This window comes from Fibroporia radiculosa (genome assembly GCF_000313525.1).
Source record: "Fibroporia radiculosa TFFH 294 genomic supercontigs, scaffold280, whole genome shotgun sequence".
NCBI lineage: Eukaryota > Fungi > Basidiomycota > Agaricomycetes > Polyporales > Fibroporiaceae > Fibroporia > Fibroporia radiculosa.
Genome location: NW_012133192.1, coordinates 20599 through 38268, shown reverse-complemented (window position 1 = coordinate 38268; position 17670 = coordinate 20599). Strand labels below are relative to the sequence as shown.

General features: G+C 50.5%; 6 protein-coding genes across 6 annotated transcripts; 2 read left to right on the top strand and 4 right to left on the bottom strand.

The window, feature by feature from the left end:
- Positions 1 to 1886: 1886 nt before the first annotated feature.
- On the top strand, positions 1887 to 3165 carry FIBRA_00652 (uncharacterized protein; the record flags this gene model as incomplete). Its single annotated transcript, XM_012322543.1, has 4 exons — positions 1887 to 2016; positions 2072 to 2123; positions 2175 to 2530; positions 2591 to 3165. The coding sequence occupies 4 exons, from the start codon at positions 1887 to 1889 to the stop codon at positions 3163 to 3165; spliced, it is 1113 nt and encodes a 370-aa protein (XP_012177933.1).
- Positions 3166 to 3256: 91 nt separating this feature from the next.
- Positions 3257 to 4699, bottom strand: FIBRA_00651 (uncharacterized protein; the record flags this gene model as incomplete). The annotated part of the gene is made up of 8 exons (XM_012322542.1): positions 3257 to 3451; positions 3513 to 3677; positions 3729 to 3882; positions 3936 to 3976; positions 4027 to 4106; positions 4160 to 4505; positions 4560 to 4577; positions 4646 to 4699. 8 exons carry the CDS (start codon positions 4697 to 4699, stop codon positions 3257 to 3259), a joined length of 1053 nt encoding a protein of 350 aa, XP_012177932.1.
- Positions 4700 to 5019: 320 nt separating this feature from the next.
- On the bottom strand, positions 5020 to 6431 carry FIBRA_00650 (uncharacterized protein; the record flags this gene model as incomplete). Its single annotated transcript, XM_012322541.1, has 4 exons — positions 5020 to 5707; positions 5769 to 5861; positions 5918 to 6184; positions 6232 to 6431. The coding sequence occupies 4 exons, from the start codon at positions 6429 to 6431 to the stop codon at positions 5020 to 5022; spliced, it is 1248 nt and encodes a 415-aa protein (XP_012177931.1).
- A 629-nt stretch (positions 6432 to 7060) lies between these two features.
- Positions 7061 to 9429, bottom strand: FIBRA_00649 (uncharacterized protein; the record flags this gene model as incomplete). The annotated part of the gene is made up of 4 exons (XM_012322540.1): positions 7061 to 8040; positions 8099 to 8164; positions 8215 to 8295; positions 8346 to 9429. The coding sequence occupies 4 exons, from the start codon at positions 9427 to 9429 to the stop codon at positions 7061 to 7063; spliced, it is 2211 nt and encodes a 736-aa protein (XP_012177930.1).
- Positions 9430 to 9704: 275 nt separating this feature from the next.
- On the top strand, positions 9705 to 13000 carry FIBRA_00648 (uncharacterized protein; the record flags this gene model as incomplete). The annotated part of the gene is made up of 7 exons (XM_012322539.1): positions 9705 to 9755; positions 9828 to 9908; positions 9963 to 10565; positions 10621 to 11247; positions 11301 to 11418; positions 11474 to 11967; positions 12023 to 13000. The coding sequence occupies 7 exons, from the start codon at positions 9705 to 9707 to the stop codon at positions 12998 to 13000; spliced, it is 2952 nt and encodes a 983-aa protein (XP_012177929.1).
- Positions 13001 to 13478: 478 nt separating this feature from the next.
- FIBRA_00647 (uncharacterized protein) lies at positions 13479 to 16593 on the bottom strand (the record flags this gene model as incomplete). The annotated part of the gene is made up of 5 exons (XM_012322538.1): positions 13479 to 14981; positions 15038 to 15645; positions 15722 to 15838; positions 16042 to 16261; positions 16345 to 16593. The coding sequence occupies 5 exons, from the start codon at positions 16591 to 16593 to the stop codon at positions 13479 to 13481; spliced, it is 2697 nt and encodes an 898-aa protein (XP_012177928.1).
- Positions 16594 to 17670: the final 1077 nt, after the last annotated feature.

Here is a 17670-nt window from a genome sequence, read left to right as displayed (position 1 = left end):
AACTGGTGGTGATGATGAATCCCTGAGCCGGAGTCTGACTAAAATATCAGATGACATGTGGGTCTTGACTACTAAGCGATGCTGAGTAGAACTACTTAGTAGGCTGTCACCTGATTGACAACCGCGTCCTAGAACCTTCTAGCTGGTTCTCTACTATTCCATGGATACTCCAGCATGCATCTAATCTATATCTAATCACTATCTGATAAGATAAGATAGGCATGTGCTTATTCTGGAATATTATTTGGAAAACTGTGACAGAACCCCTCTGATGTTCACCCTGATACCAAGGATTATGAATCCTTCATACAGGATTACAATGCTGATGCTACAGCAACTCAGTTAATCAAGGCATGGAAACACCAGGCCCCGGTGTATCCCCCACCCACATTTATTGCAGACACACAGCTAGCTGACTATCTCGTTATTGAGCATGACGGCCCAACTGACACAGGATCATTCCGCGCCGAATCACCCCTTCGTTTGCCCACGAGCGAGGGGGTCGTTTCGGGGTGATTACCGCCCCGCATAAAATTTTATTTACACTCTGCATGTACCCTATGGTATGGAGTATAAACCCTGGAATTAAAATTTTAAAAAAAGATGACGTAGGCGGCGCGCTTCGCGCGAGACAGTCGAGGCGGTCATTGGGCGGCCGCACTCCGCGCAAAATGGTGAGGCAATCGTGTCAAAGATCCACCATTCCACCAGCTGCAATCAAAGAGGAGCTAGTATACAGAGTGGAGTTAGAAGTAGTTGGTAACATCAACAACACAGGATTGACTAGAGTAATCTTCAAGAGCGCATTCAAACATTTGCGAGATGATGGCAGCAAATGAGTAATAGCTAGGTCATTTCTAGGTCAGGCAATACAACCTTTGCCAAGATGACTGGAAGAAAGTTCTGGGCATACCATGGGTTTTAAGGATAATGGCGTCACTAAATAGTTACAACACATTTCTGGTGCCGCATACATTGAGAGTTCAAGAAGAATGTTACTCACAGCTGCAGGCGAATGTGACTAATAGTCTACCCCGAAAAGATCAAGGTTTCTGCTCTCACAATAGTATGCTTGGATGTGAGTGTCAATAAATTTCGTAGAGGGAGATTGGAGCTAGAGCATAGCCAACGTCAACAAGATTACAGCCAACAATCAAGCCTAACATGCATGTAGAGAGAAATGGGCTAGTTACAGAAAACGTCACAGTCGAATGATGTAGTCACTGCAGATATTCGTCAACTCTGCGGGTCTCTGCTTGCGAACAAGCTAGTGACGTACCAGACTCCGAAAGTCTCTCTCCCTCCCTCACCATATGAATTTTGGATTGCAGAACCAATGAGACAGCTGAACTGAATTGCAGTGCTCACATCAGAGTAGTCATGTCCTGAAAACCGTAAAGACCAGTCCTGTGAGATAAGCTACAATAACAAAACATAAATATCAGGTACCACCCATGGGACGCGCCCGGTCCAAGTTACTTGCAATATACATTTGTTGGGGCGGTAACAGATGGCTTGCGCCTCGGAATGCTATGTTGAGTCAACCATTGAAAAATATTCAAAATGTAGGTCGGGCTTGATTAAGAGAGCGGACTACGTCCGGCGATGCCACTCGGGGATGGGCGAAAGTCAGAGTCACATTCGTTCCTTTGTACTATACACAGGACGCGAGAATTTGGTACCAACTTGTTTGTCGAATGCTACATATGAACAAGAAAGAGGAGTATGTGTAAGGCTGGATGTTCAAGCTTCAAAAAGCGAAACTGAGTCGAGATAGAACCGTGGATAAGGCCGACGGCTTGGGATCCTAATAGTCACAAACAAATAAAGTAGCTTGACGAAGTTGTAGCCGCACTTACTTACTGACGTTCATACGCACGGACATAATGAGCTCGGAGGCCACTCAAACGCAAACCATCGTCGCTAAAAAGACAAAGAAGCTCAAACCCGCTCGAAAACAAGTGAAGCCCGGTGACGTTGAAAAGAAGGAAGCGCCTCAAACCGGGAAAGAGTATAGTGAGTCCTTGGTAATGAAGTGCTTCGACATCTGACTTGCAAATCAAACACATAGACATCTGGTACAACAAATGGGCCGGAGGTGATCGAGAGGATAGCTATTCAAAGTCAGTTCATTGTTCCCTCACTCTATGGCACACACTCTGACATCCACAAAGCAAAGTCAAGTCCCAGACACGCTGCAACATCAAGAAAGATGCTGGACTTACACGCGCAAACACGACCGGCGTGAAATATTGCTGCCTGTTCTTTGCACGTGGATGCTGTCCGTATGGTTGGGAATGCGAGTATCTTCACGTCCTACCAGATGCATCTATCGCGCTACCTGATACATCCAAGGACTGCTTTGCGCGGGATAAGTTCGCGGACTACCGCGATGACATGGGTGGTGTGGGTAGCTTTCAGCGCCAGAACCGTACTCTATACATTGGACGTATCAAAGAAACTGGTACTGGCGTTGAGACAGAGGAGGTTGTTCGGAGACATTTTAAGGAGTGGGGTGAGATCGAGAAGAGTGCGTGGTTTTCTTTTTGCGTCTACATGACATTCACTTACTTCGTTCATGATGTCGTAGTCCGCGTGTTGCAATATCGGAGCGTGGCATTCGTGACATACGTCTCCGAGTTTAACGCACAGTTTGCTAAGGAGGCGATGGCATGCCAGTCGCTCGATAATGACGAGATCCTCAATGTCCGCTGGGCAACCGAGGACCCTAATCCAGTATCAAAAGTGCAGGAGAAACGGCGACTCGAGGAGATTGGACGCGACGCCATACAGTCTCGCATAGACCCACGGATCGTTGATGCAATGCGGGCCATGCGTGCGCTCGAGGATGGTGACATGTTGGATGAGGATGGTAACGTAATTGATGAAGATGCTCCGGAGGCCAAGAGACGGAAATTGGAGATTGAGGGTGCTCCGGAGGATTCCATGGAAGATACAAACCAGGAACAAGAGCAGGGACAGGAGGAAGTACAGCCACCACAGCCAATCGGTCTTCTGAGTGCAGACACATTGGAAGGTCTCAAATATTTTGCCGAGATTCGGAAGAGAAATGGGTTTACAAGCACTCCTGTTCGCAGCGCACCGCCACCTAAACCTCCATCGGAGGGTCTCGGCCTTGCGGATTATGGCAGCGACGAAGAGTAGATTGTGTATGATGTACAATGGTGGTTACATATCGACGCATACAGTCCATGATATACATAGTATCAGCAGAATACATGAGACACCTCAGGCCTCAGGCTTGGTCGTCACGACTCGTACCACCTTCCGAATCCCTTGATGACTCTTCATCCTGCAGGTTGAGATTTTTGATTCTATCTTCTTCGGCTGCAAGGTCTTCATCCTCCTTCGCCTTCCGATACTTCGCTAAGTCCCATTCTTCTTCATCATCCGGGTCTTCGTCCTCAAACCACTCTGGATTGTACGTGAACTGGAAAAAATAGCATCAGTGAACATGGCTATGAGTGCGCAAAGATAGCTGGATCACTCACCAGGTCCCTTCCGCTCATACCAGAATTCTTGCCTGCTGCGTGTTGTGCATCTTTGGCCTTCCGCAGTGCCTCCTCTTCCCCTTGCTTCTTATCCATCCGTGTCTGTTTCCACTTAGCAAATGACTCAGGCGTAACCGGCGTCAAGTTGGAGCCCAATTTATGGCGCTGAAAGCGCACTGTTCAGCCATTAGAATCAACTGAGTCGTCACGTCTCACCTCAACTTCCAAGAATTCCTCCAGACTGATTACATTTGCTTTCTCAGCATCAGCCGCAGCCTTCTTTTGTGACTTGAGCATGAATCCTGGGGGTAATGCATGTCTATATTGACATGACTCGCCCCCGTTCGGACATTCCCAAAACCATCCAAATCTGTGCATCGAGTCTCAGCGCAACGTTCATAGGGCTTTCGTATAACTACATACTTCTCGGTCTCGATTGCTTGGATGAAGTATTTGCAGACGATCTGTCCGTAACGTTAATGAGAGTATAAATCAGAGGTGCATCGTCACTCACGTCGGTTGTGGTCCGCGGATTGCCATGCTTTGACAGAACGACACTTCTCAATTTCTCTTCGTCCCATTTATCCATAGTGTCTACAAAGAATACATGATTAGTATTTATTGTAGCTCGTGAAACAGTAGCTCACCTGTCATCTTATCCTCCCGGTTATCCTCATACAGATTCTTCTTCTCAACTTTACGTCCCACATTCATATCATGACTGAATTTACATTTATTACCCTTATCGCAATGTCCTGCCTTGTAAAAGGCACACAAAATCGTCTTCGGGTCGACGCCGAATGGTACCTTCTGGGCTTGGACAGGCTTAAAGAGCGCCGCCTCCTCCTTTTTCCTTTTCTCTTCTTCCAACTTGGCTTTCTCGCGCAGCGCCTTTTCCTTCTCCTTCTCAAGTACCGCACGAGATTTTCCCGCTTGTTGCTGTTGCTTCTCTATGGTGGCAATTTGCTTTTGCACCTTCGCGGATTTGTTTTTCTGAAGGCATATCACGTATGAGTAAAGTGTCACTTTGTTAATGTGTCAGACTACATTTTTCATCCCGAAGGTCTATGAACCCCTCGTCAACGACTGCGTCAGCTCCTCATCTTCATCTGACCAAAATTACTACGGAATACCTTGTCATCCTTGACTTTAGAACTCGAGCTAGGGGCCTGCTTCTTTGGGGGCATGTTGGTAAAACTAAGCGATGAATGGTTGTTCGATGGATTGGATGTGGACTGCAAGCTGTGAGGAGTAGTTTGAAGTAACTAAATTTGACCAAAACAGACCTCTGCGAGGCTCTGCCGCCAGTCGGCGAGTCGATCGCTGTCGATCGTACTGTTGTGACAAGTGACAAGTGTGACATTCATCATATAAAAGCATTATATCAATCTGCCGACTTATTGGAAGAATTTAAGGTCGGACTGGTAGACTTCCCAAGTATACGATCTGATGCAAGCCAGAAAATTCCAATTTATTGAAAGCGTACGCGGAGCAAGCTGCAGGACCTTCAATGTCGCTTCTTACCAACGATGGCCTCCTTTGCACTTTTCGCTGCAAGTATGCTGTTTACCATTTTTACTTTTTTCCTCTCACCACCCATCGCGGAGCGTTTCTTCTTCAGCTCATCCTTTGGCATGGTCGACAATGAAGCGGTCCCAGTAGTGGTGGTAGTGGGGGTGACGGTAGGAGGAGGTGGAGATGTGGGAGGCGGGTCTTGCACTACTGTGTCGGTTTTTGACTTCTTCGAGCCGCGCGACTCTGAAGACTTGCCACGGTGTTGGGAAGATTTTTCCCTTTTCTTCCTCTGAGGCATGTCCATATTCTCCTCGGCGGCGCGCTTTTTCCCTTTCGTCGGTTCCGTAACCTCAGCCGTCGAAAGTGCTTCCATCACGGCGTGTTTTCCCTTCGGCTTTTCCGCATCATCGCCATCTGTGCCAGTATCTTCCTCACTTCCAGCCTTACCACTCTCCTCATCCGACGACGCACCAGCCGTCAGCCCATCCCATCGCCCACCTTCTCCTCCGCCGAGGTCACAGCTCCAAATCGGCAAACTTACAGAGGAGTTGGTCTTTATGTGGAGACTCTGCATATTGTCCCAGCCTCCTTGTATCTTTTTGACTACGACAGGCAACGCCGTCTTCAGGTTGTCAATAATCTGAGATGGACTTTGAGACAAAATGCCAACTTTGATTGAACTGAAACTCTTCGTCAAGCACGATATTAGACATGAGAGACTTCGAAAATACGTACACACACGTCCCCTGATTTCGATGGAAGTAAGTAGATGAAATAGCGCGCTCGAGTTCACCCTTGAGATCCTTCTTAGTGAGACAAACGGGAATAGGTTGCCTAAGATATCATGAAGAGGGTGTTCATAGCAATAAGGTACGCATGTCCGCACTTACTTTTTGGCTTGGAAAAATTTGCTTCCCAGTAGACCCGGGAGTAGCGGTACGACACGCTCATCGGCCAGGAATAGATCATTCTCTTTCAGAAGCAACCTCCTCGCCTCGAACGGTTTAAATTTGCCTTTGAGCTTCGTAATCCCGACAACCCTTGAGATAAAGCGGATTTGATGGGACTCAAGCAGGTCCTTGTATTCTCGCTGCGGGTCCTTAGTGATGAGGCACACAGAGGATACGCGAGGGTCAACAAGAGGATGTACGATGGGACTGGCACAAATGAGCGTATCAACAATTCGGAATCAAAAACAACTCACATCCTCGCTGGTTTCATGTTCTTCCCCGGGTGCATCTGCTTCGTAGTAATTACAAGCCAGATATTTTGTTCTTTCCCGGGCAGTAGATGTTGTTCAGCCTTCTTCTCCTGCTCCTTGATGGCATGGGTGAGTAGAGCGTTTAAGGCGCGCTTGCTTTGTTTTTCGGAGACATGACTATCGATCAAGACCTTCTTAGGCATGTCGAAGCAAACAGGTTAGAGCTAAGTAAATTGCCGTGAGCGGCGAAGACGAGACGTCGAGATTAAGTCTCAGTGCAGGCGAAAGACGAGATCACGTGCACCGATCACACTCTTATTGGCAATGGAAAAAAGACCGAGGATGATTCAAGAATTCAAAGCTCGCCGACTCGGACTCGGAACTCTCGTCCGGTTGTTATTCAAGTCTAAGGCCTAGGTAGTAGCTAGTATGTACTGGGTTCGTACGCATGAATCAGAAACTGCATGTTGCGCAGCTTGAGATTAGTCTCTTGTGAGTAGAGTAACCTGATACTTCATTGAGTCTTCGCTCTTACAGGCTTCGGATATCCGTATCTGACCGCAAATGCGTGACAAGAGTGTGGTTCATGTTAGTGCGACATGGTAGCTCAATGGGTATTTTGTGATCGATAACACAGAGATGCCTGGATGATGATGGTGAGAAGCGTATGTACAACATGATATGCTATGGTGTCTGTAATGCGATAGTTGCGTGATTTGTCTGGATAACATATGGCGCATATAAACGTATGATTGGGATAGAGATCGTATGGTACAAAAGAAGAAAACATACTGACGATCACCGTCATGGATCAAATGGATAATCGCCGTGCTCACAAACCTCTCGGGATGGCCCTTGCATCCCTCGCTCGACCGACAGAGCTGGATGACATTGCGTCCTTACCCTTGAGCCCGGCCGTGGTGGCAGGGGCAAGCAATCGCGAAGCGGGTCGAGGAAGGGCGGAAGGGACCCCCGCAACACGTCCGACGCTCCCGTATTGCGACGGCGGTCTCAAACCAGTTGTCCTTCCGATACTTCTACCAGCCCTCGATAAAGCAGTAGTGGAAACACAGCTCGAGGTAGCTGAAGCTCCAGTCGTGGTACCGACAACTTCCATGGAGGTCTTCTCAGGCTTGGGGATAGCTGCCATGCGTGACTTCTGAGTGGATGAAATCTTAGCGCTTTGTTGGAGATTCGGCCTCTGGATGCCCGCGGCCGCGAATCGTCCTAAAGTGGCGTGTCGCCCTGTATCGGGTTTCACAGAGGCAGGGACGATTTTTGATCGAGTGAAGAGACGACGCTGGCCAAGTGAGGGCTCAGAGGGTGTGATCACACCTGAACCCGTCAGTTCCGGTACTACTGGCGGACGTTGAACGCCTCGAATTGTCGTTTTTCGAGTAGGCACTGGGTCACCCACAGCCGGAGAAATCAAGTCGATGGCAGTTTGAGTTTGTTCGGCTTCCGACTTCTGGACAGCTGCTTGCTCGAGTGCAACGTTCTGGCCAAACTTGCGGTTGAGTTGCGGCTGGCTCATCGGCAAATGAGCGGGAGATATTGTATGTACGCTTTTCATGCTAGTACTAAGGCTTGAGCTTGAACTAGAGGCTGACGATCCGGCGCTAGCGGACGAGTCCGTGTGGCCATGCATCTTCCATGTTTTCTTCGCGATACGAAGCGCTGGAATGGTGACAGCACGAGAGGCTAGAGGAGATATGGATGCTCTCCTTTCGAGGAAGACCGGAGCTTGCGGGGAGTCGATTATAGCCTCAGGAGGCGAGAACACAGACATTATCGAAGATCTACGTTCGAGAGCTGAGTAATGGCGCGTCTGATCAGATTCGTCTACCCAGGGCCTTAACAACACACTTACTTTGCTCAATAGCATCGGATAATTCATCTGAAACGGCAGGCTGCGGTGACGTCCACAGCTGGTCATCTAGTAATTGGAATAAGAATCGTGCCTGGGCTCAAGCGGCAAAAATGTACCTTCAGTGAATGCACTCGTGGTAGACGAAGCAACGGCAAATCGCGGTGACGCGACATACTCCATACCAGAGACCGACAAATCTACTTCAAGTGAATCAACTAACAGACGAAACATGTAAACACTAACGTACCTAGTGGAACAACAGCGGGGCTTCCAGATACATCACAGTCCCGACCAACTTGCATGTTCTCAGCTTGTTCGCATTCCAATAGATGAGTCTCCATTTGCCTTTCCTCTTCGTCAAGATCAAAATCACTGTCTGGATCGGCCTGCCCTCCCATCCAGAATGAATCCGCGCCATGCCCAAGGAATGAGATCTTATCATTGAGCAAGTCAAATGACATTTCAGCAGATTGCATATGCATGCTGAAAGATGCATGAAGGTCAACGGAGGTACGACGAGGGTCATTAGGAGATATTGTGTTTGAAGACGGTGGCCGAAGTGTAGGCGGTACAGCAGCGGATGAGGATGCGAAGAGACGGTCGCTAGGCGAGTCAGAGGTTGGTGGTAAATCGGATTCTGTCAAGGAATCCGACTCTGATGGGCTAGGCGAGCTGACAGTGATATGCGGGAACGAGAGTGGAATAGAAATTGTATCCTCGGTATCTTCAGTAACAGGATCCGCTGACCCGTCTTGTTCTGGTATCGGTGCTGAGACCGCAGCGCGAGCGCTAAATATACGAGACGGCGACAGCGTCATTGACGAGAGATTAATAGAGTTGATCACCTCGGCAAGCGGTGCGCCAGCGGGGGCTGCAGTGACGGTATGAGGTGGGGAAGAATCTTGATCCGCAAGGACAACAGCTTCCACTTGGGACTCGCACATTTTAAATGGGTCGTCCAGTTGTATGTCGGCGAGTGGAACCCTTCTGGACGAGCTGTCCGAGTTCAAGTTGATATCGCCGCAATCTGGATCATCACCAGACAACTCCCCTCTCTTCGACTCCTGTTCTGAGCTGACATTAGATTCCACATTAGCACTCTCATCTACCGTCGTGTCGCCAAAATCGATTAATGGCCCTTTAGAAGCCTCCTTGACGACGTCATTCCGGGTCGTATAGATGCGATTGAAAAAAACAGTTATCTCCCCTGGCGGAATGTCGTTCTCCTTGTCTGAACTGCCAGAGTCTGGCGATGGTTCTCTGCGTGGCGTGGAAGGTGATCTGAGCGGGTCAAATAGATATAGGACGCTATTGCGCGGTTTGTAGTTCATATCGACGCTTTAAATGCTAGAGAGAGGAATCGTCACAAGAAGTCGTAGCTGGCCGTAAAGGACGCTGAACGTCTGTAGAGTCGAGCGGGCAAGGGCCGTGTTCGACTTTTGTGGCCCAGCAAAGTCAGGTGACCGTGACGCGCGGCTCTCGCGAGATCAAACCTGTACCTAGATTGATTCGCTATGCGCTCGTACAATTGGACGACTCAGTGTCGCACCAACCTTACAAGGCGAAGGGGAGAAATTGAGACATGCGATTCCAATGTGACTACGTAATGGAGGTGAAGATAGTGGATGCGGAGGACAAGCTTGAGATATTTGCGATTGTTTGCGCATCGGCGCGATCACGTGTGTAAGGCCAGGGCAGCGTGTTTGTCTTACGTAAACAAAGGGCCTAGTTGCATATACGGGTCGCGCTGGCGAGCCACCATCCACAGCTTTCCGAATCTCCTGCTTATGCCTCAAAGAATATGAACGTGGTACGCGTCTCCAGCTCAGAGTGTGCTTAATATCTAATGCTCTAATTATCACAGTCAACATACGGACGCAGTCGCCAGTCCATCGCCGACCTGGAGCAAGAATTAAATGATATCTTTCAGAGCCATCCTGAATCCCATCTCAGCGCAGAAGACGAGCCCGTTATTCCGGGAAATGCACTCGTCGATGTCCTTCGAACATTCTCACGAAATCATGATGCCGTCGAGCTCATGACGCGTGAAGAGGAGGACCAGTTAATAAGTCTTCTCGAAACCAATCCTGGCTTGGCCGTAACTCCACAAGTTCTACTACAGTTCATTGCTATGCGCACAACATTTAGTCCCCACCATAGCCCAGAAGGTTCTCCTCCTGCTGACGCTAGCGATTTCGAGGAGCGCGGCCGAATAGATGGCCGAGAATACGATGAAGGGCACTCGCGTTCATCTAGCAGGGACTCGACGGGAACTTCTATCTACAGACCTTCTTCTCGAGGACCTCCAAAGACACCCACTAATAGGGAATCACCTTTTGACACGTCTCGAAGGCAACGATCAACACCTCTGGGCAATATTGCGCCATCCAGTTGGACGCGTCGGCCACCACCGTCTCGACGGAAGAGTGATGCTGGCTCTCATAGCCGTGCACTGAGCGACTCAGAAGTAAGCAAAACTCAAACCCGTTGGGATGGTTTGTAACTAATTCCTCCTACATCAGTCTACAAGTCCTCCTGCCGCATATGGTCGCACCTCAGGACGATCAAGAGCGCCATCTAATCCTGTCAGTCCTACCACCTTGTCACCTGTAGGGTCACCACCATTTGCTGCTACCATCTCCCGACCACATTCGCGTGCTCAGTCCCAGCCACAATCGCACTTCTCCTCACTGGACGGGGCTATGGACGGATATCATAGGCGATCCTCCCCAGAACGAGACTTCGACTATCGTACCAACGGTGGCCTCCTATCTCCTCCCCAATCTGATCGTTCTGAGTCTTCTTTCGATGAGGACGACCGATTCGGTTCTCAAATATCTTCTTTGCCTATGCCTCGTGTATCAAGTGATGATGATTCAGAAGATGATGACGACGACTCCATGCTAGGGCTCGTAATGGACCGTTCAGCTGCGTCATCAACAGTTTCGCTTGATTTGCAGGAGCGGCTAGAAGCGTTGCAACGAATGAATACCGATCTTGGGCGCAAATTGATCGAGGCAGAAAAGACTTTGCAGTATAAGCTTGCAGAGCATGAGATGGAGCTCGAGGAGATGCAGAGCCGATTAGAAGAAGTTAAGAGTGAGCTGAGTGCAACGAAGCGCGAGGAGAAAGAGCTTCGGTCGAAAGAGGTAATGGGGTCTTGATGACTTGTGAGTTACTATTGATCATCTCGTTTATGCAGCATACGAACCAGTCGCAAATTTCGGCCCTGGAGTCCGAGATCTTCAAGCTGCAGAAGAGTTTGGATGTCGCAAGAGCCTCTTACCAAAGTCTCCAGAAGCAGTATCAAGAGCAGTGTGGTACGTGTTTGACTTCACCTCGAAACTTTGTCCTTCATGGCTCTTTTGGGTGTAGCCGAGTCGGAACGATATCGTAACACACTCCGCCGAAGGGACCAGGAGGTCAAAGATTTTCAAGATGCTGCTGCTCTACAAGCTATTGAAACCAGCAAGTGGGTCCGTGAGCAAGCCAACTATGAAGAACGCATTGCATTCTTCGAGGGCGAGCTTGCCGTTGCCCAACAAGCACAAGTGCAGCTGGAAGAGCAAAAGCAGGAAAACATGATGCTGAAAGAGACCATTGATCGCATGCGATTCGACATGGATGAGATGCGCAATGGTGCTGCAAGCAACCATCTATTGCAAGGTGGTTCTGGTAGCTCTAGTGCCCGGAATAGCGTCAGCAAGAGCCTAGGCGCGGAGCTGTTGAGCAAGATGAAGGACGGCAGGTGGGGTCTGGAAGACGACGAAGAGGAAGAAGAGGTCTCTGATCAGCTGGAGATTGAGGGCGGCGATGAGGATACCGAGGGCGAGGACGTTGTCGAGACCATTATCACACGTACTAAGCGGGTAGGTGGGACGTTGCGCTCTCGACACATGCGGCTGACGTGTACGTGCCTTACAGAAAGTAGCCAGTCGGGCCAAACGACTCGAGACAATTCAAGTCGAAGAAGTGAAAGAATATTCGGATACTGCTACCCAGCACGACGTGTTCGAGTTCACGAACTCGTGTGACGTGCAGACGGACCCAGAGCCCAAGATTCTCACTGCTTCACTCAATATCCAAACTGAAGATCTCCCACTCTTCTCTATATCCATCCAAACGGACCCAGAACCTCAACCAGAGCCGGACAACAGGCCAACATCAGACGTCGAAGTGCAAACGGATGACCCACAACCGGTGGCATCTACCTCATCGACCCCTCCTCTTCTAGAAGAAGAAGAGGATGCGCTGGCGTCTTCCTCGTCCACCCTTCTCCCACCCACGCCGAGAGCACAGTCCGAAGACCTTCACGATCATGTTCACGACCTTCCTCCTGATTACAATCAGGTTACTGAACACGATCGGGACGAACTTGCTATTCGAGTGGCGAACGAGACGCTCAAGAAGTGGCACAAAGGGCTCAAGTTACCCATTGAGCCAGTCCAGGGTGGTATCTCCGAAGACGCTATCGAAGACTGGAAGGCCCTGAAGGAAGAACTCGGTATTGAGTGCTCAGCTATTGACCGGATCGTCGAAGAGTCGTCGAAGACTGGCATGCCCCGCCCATCTAGAGATGGAGAACACTCTCGCCGCCGCCGCAGTAGGTTCTACAACATTTACAATACGTATGTGTACGATGGTGCCGCGCCGATGTCGACGAGCCAGTTCCTCTTCTGCATCGGCGCCTCTGCTGCTGTTGCCTTCCTTGTCGGACAGGCCATGGCGCCTCCATATGTCCCTGGTGGTGCGACTTATTATGATCGCGCCGCGTGGTCAAGCTTTAACTCCATCCAAGCGACGGGCGAAGGTTTCCCCGGTGATGCTCAAGCCGCTGTCTGGGGCTTCCTCGGTCGGCTTGGTGGTGGTGCTGCGAGGACTCTACGCGGCTGGCCGACGTAGACTCCGTTTTGAGTGAGTGTGCATAGATTGCTATATCTATCTTTGGTATAATCGTTCCGTTCCTTCCTTGTCGCATGATTCACGTTCATTATCTTCCATTTGCTCTATGTTATGCATTTCGGATTCAGGATGCTTCTAACGTGTACTTGATGCCCCCGATGATACCACGATACCAGTCTGCGCTCATAACGGATAGTTGTACGTTACAGGGATGTATAACAGGCACGGCTATGCGCTCCTGTCGCTCAGCAGTGCGCAGGCTAATTCTACTGCGAATGGATGCTCGTATGAAAGTGATGAATGGCAGCGCATGAGATGAAAGGATGGTGGCAGTAACAAGATAAACGAAACAAATAATATACGGTAACTAGCCTTAGAAAGGGGGGATGTCTAGTAATGGCTGTCAACGTACAAAAACATGCCTGTCCGCGTCTATGAGCCATAATAAATGTTCTCTACGCATATACATACCAGAACCCTATATACAAATCATAGGCCGCTCTCTATGTGGCGTCTCAGACTTTCGAGTCGGCGAGCGGGAAGCAGAAGGGCGGCGCGGTCGAACCTCGAGACGAACTTGATCCTCGTCATCGCTCTCATTATCTTCCTCTCGGTACCTTTGGCTAGTGCTTGGCTGGTATTCCACCTCGTTATAAGAAAGTATCGAAGAACGAGAATCATGGTCAACACTGGACGAAGAGTCATAGTCTTTCGGCTCGCCACGAACTACATCGTGGATATTGGACGATTCAGAATTGTAGGAAATCTGCGCAAGCGGACTGGTCGTTCGCGATCGTGAACGAGAGTGGCCGTGCCTCGCCAAAGCGGCTGCATTCTGAACTGCTGGATCTGGGGTCGAGGCAAGCTCACCGACCTCAGAACGTTGTAGGATCGCGTGGGCAGCTGATATCGCAGGTCCAGAGGTAACAGGGCTGAGCGAGCTCATGGATGAGACCGTGCTCAACATGCCGCTGCTGCGAATCGAAGGGATAGGGCTCTGCGCAACACCACCAGCGCCAAGTAGTAGCGTATCATCGTCAAGCATATCCTCGAAACGTTCGCCAGAGTATATGCTTGCTAGATCTTCGGGTGGGTATGCGTGGCCTGGAACGTCACCCCAGCTCGCTGCACGCATGGCAAACGTCAACGAACCTTCCGCAGTACTCTGGCGTGACGGCAGGGCCACGTTGAACGCATCCTCACTCCGACGTGAGAGGCGACCACTCCTTGACCTTCGAACTGAGACTGATGACGTTGGGTCTTGTGCAAGCACTGGCACTGGCCTGCGCCAACGCATCCACGTTGACAGTGATAACCGACTTCGAGGGCGGTCGTCCGGTGATTGAGCCCCGGACCCCTCCCCGCTGGGAGTCGACGCCTGGCTGTACGACACGGGAGATGGCTGCGGAGACCCGACACGGGACGGCCCTGAAGGTACTTCCAGGGTCATTCCGGCAGTTCTAGAAGACAAAGACCCGCGCCGCTGCTTTGGCACCGATCCCTGAGCAGAAGTCGACGCACTCGCCGAGGCCCACGCAGCCCAGGGTTCAAACCCCTTTAATGAACGCGCGCTCACATCTGTGGTCGACTTGTTCCGCGAGACGTCGATGCGCTGCTGCAGGCGTTGCTTCCCCTTATCTCTCGGCTCGCGGCCCCGGTCCCTGTCCCGCGAATGCGGCCTCTGGGGGACACCTGTTGTAGTCCGGTGCCTGCTCAAGCTAATGTGGGGTGCTGACTGCACACCGACGTGCTTATCGTCATTGTCCCTTGAGGCATTGGAGAAAAAAGAGCGTTGGGGACGGACATTGCGAAGTATATGCGAGATGCGATGCGTGAGACGCGCCGACCAGCGAAAGCGGACGGCAGACATAGCAGAGCTTGTCTCATCAGCCGTGGGTTCAAGGGACTCGTGTCGGTCAAGCTGAGTTTCGCGAAGCCACTGCTGTGAATTCGCCATGTCTCTGAGAATCCAGGGGTGCCTCTGTGCACGCCAAATGTGCTTAGTAATTGTCCCGTTCATGGCTCGGCCAAACTAACCTTAACTTCGTCCAGAGTTATTCGTCTCTTGGCATCCTTCTCGAGCAGTCGTTCCAGAAGTTTGACAACGAGGTACCCCTCCGTCTCTTGCCCTTTCGGCAGAGGCTTCTGGTGCCTCCCACCGGTCGGCAGCTTATCTGAGCCCATCGTTGGATCTACGTCCCAGTCCTGCCTCCGAATTACTTGATATACTTCATACTCAGTGTTAGCTTGGAAAGGCAGGTGTCCAAACAGTAGCCCATAGAGAGTGACCCCAAATGCCCAGACATCAATGGCCTTGGTGATCGGAGGTTTCCTTCGGCTAATGGGTGATTGTATCGTGGTGCTCGAAGAAGATGCGGCCGACGAGAGCATGTCCCCCGATGTGTCGCTGACGATCTCTGGTGCGAGGAACATTGGTGTTCCTGCTGTCCTAGAGAGGTCGGAGTCGTCCATGAGTATGGGATCCGTGTCATTGGCGGAAAGTGTTCCTGCACCCGCAGCAGCGAGTCGCTGCGCGTAAGAAAAATGGGAGACACCAAAATCCGTGATCTTGACGGTACGCCTATCGGCAGTCCAAAGGAGATTAGCAGGCTTGATGTCGCGATGTATGATGCCTTGATGATGCACTGTGTAATCGACGAAAGGGTGAGATGAAAGTGATTGGAGAGGAATATGACAACTCAAGCGTCTGACCAAACTCACAATATTCAAGACCCAAGATAACATCACGACATATACGCCTGGTCTGGTCAACACGAAGGACGGGCTCATCCCCCATGGTACGCCATTTAATCTCTCCACCACCGAGATACTCCATAACTACGCATATAGTCAGTCAAATGTCGAAAATGATGATGATAATAGGGAGCGACGTGAACGTCAGCAAGGCCTGAACGGCGATTGGGGTAAGAGATGGTCGACGACAATGAGTATGACGCTCTACTATCGAAGGCATATGTGTCGCTCACATTCATTCAGATGCCAAAGGCCAAGAATGCAGGAGAGAATATGACAAGACATACCCATCCAAATTTTCTCGCCCAACGGCTCGTCAATGACCTCCAACAGTCGTACAACATGAGGGTGACGACACTTCTTCATTATCGCAATCTCTTTGCGTATCTTGTGCTCCGTGCTGCCAAGTTGGTCGGTAAGAGGAAGATGGGGCGTACTTGGGATGTTTCGTTTCCTGAGCTTGTTGAGTCTGTCTTGCTTATTTTTGCGACGCACGCCTTTCACAGCCTATGGCACAGAAGTAGCATCATTTTCAAGCAACGTGGGACTAGAGAATATAATTCAATGCGCAGAGGACGTGTCCGACTTACGACAAGCACGCTACCCTTAGATGTATCCCGGGCGAGATAGACCTCTCCATGCTGCCCCCTACCGACGCGATGGTCAAATTCATACTGGTTGATCATCTTACGGTTGAATTGGTGGTTGAAAGAAGACCTGATCTCATGGGTCATAACCACCTCATCGGTGGGGTTGCTGTGAGGAGATGGCGCAAGGGTCTGCGCGCCGGTTTGCCACACATGAGGAGGGCCAGATCCTGAGGGGCCATCGTCTGCCATGGCGAAGGAAGAGTGAAGGATAGAAGGAAGGGAGGAAGGAAAGAGGGGAAGACAGGAGCGTTATAGGGTACGACTGAATGTTCTGAGGCACTCCACAGTGGGAGGCTTAGTGCTGAGCGTCTATTGATGCTGCTCTGAGTAACGGCATTCGCGTAAGCGCCCTGAGATTTGAGCGTAATAAGGATCTCGCATCGAACAATAACTTGATATTCGCGCAAGGTACGCTGCAAAGTATACACGGCTATACTCCATCGCTGTCCACAACAACTTGCTCGCCCATACCCCTGGGAAGACCAACATAAGTCTCTCTTCAGTTTGTCTGCTCCTCGCAAATCAACTTGAGCCACGACTTGATCGCGCGACTCTTACAGGCGAGGGCATGCACATTTGTCCTCCTCTTTGACGTCCTTCATCACCTGTGCAGAAAGCAAGATCAGAAATCAATGCTGATAACCACCCCAATACCGGCTCGTACGTCAGCGCGGAAATCATAATGAAGGCGCGAAATTAACTCGATGTATTCCTTCCCATTGTCCTGGTGCGTACCTGTGCGCCGGGGACAGCTCTAAATCAGAGTACACGGCATCTTCCCAGACAGAACATCGCATGCTAGACCCTCGGTCGGCGCCGCAGCGGGTCTAGGCCTCGCCCTTCGTCCAACGAACGAGCCGAGGTGATACATTCGAATATACGACGACAGCCACTTACCGAGTCGACATGCATTCCGCACCCCTGTAGTCAAAGCAAACGTAAGGTCAGTCTCGCTGCCACATGGACCATTCCCAGAAGAAGCCTAAGAAGTGAAACGCTGCGGCGTCCGGCTCAGCGCGGTCTCCCTCGGCGGATCAGGAAAGCCTGCGAGTCCGGGCCAAATTGCCGTAATGGACGCGAGTACACACCTTCCAACTCGTCTTGCCACATTTGTCGCACTTCACCTTGAAGCAAGCGTTAGCAGGCGTGATGTATTCGAACGCAGCCATGATCTATATGGCAGACGAGAGACGTCCATGTGTGAAACACGCAATACGTGATGTAGAAATCAGCCTTTGCTGCCAGTAGAAAGATGCAGAGTAATCA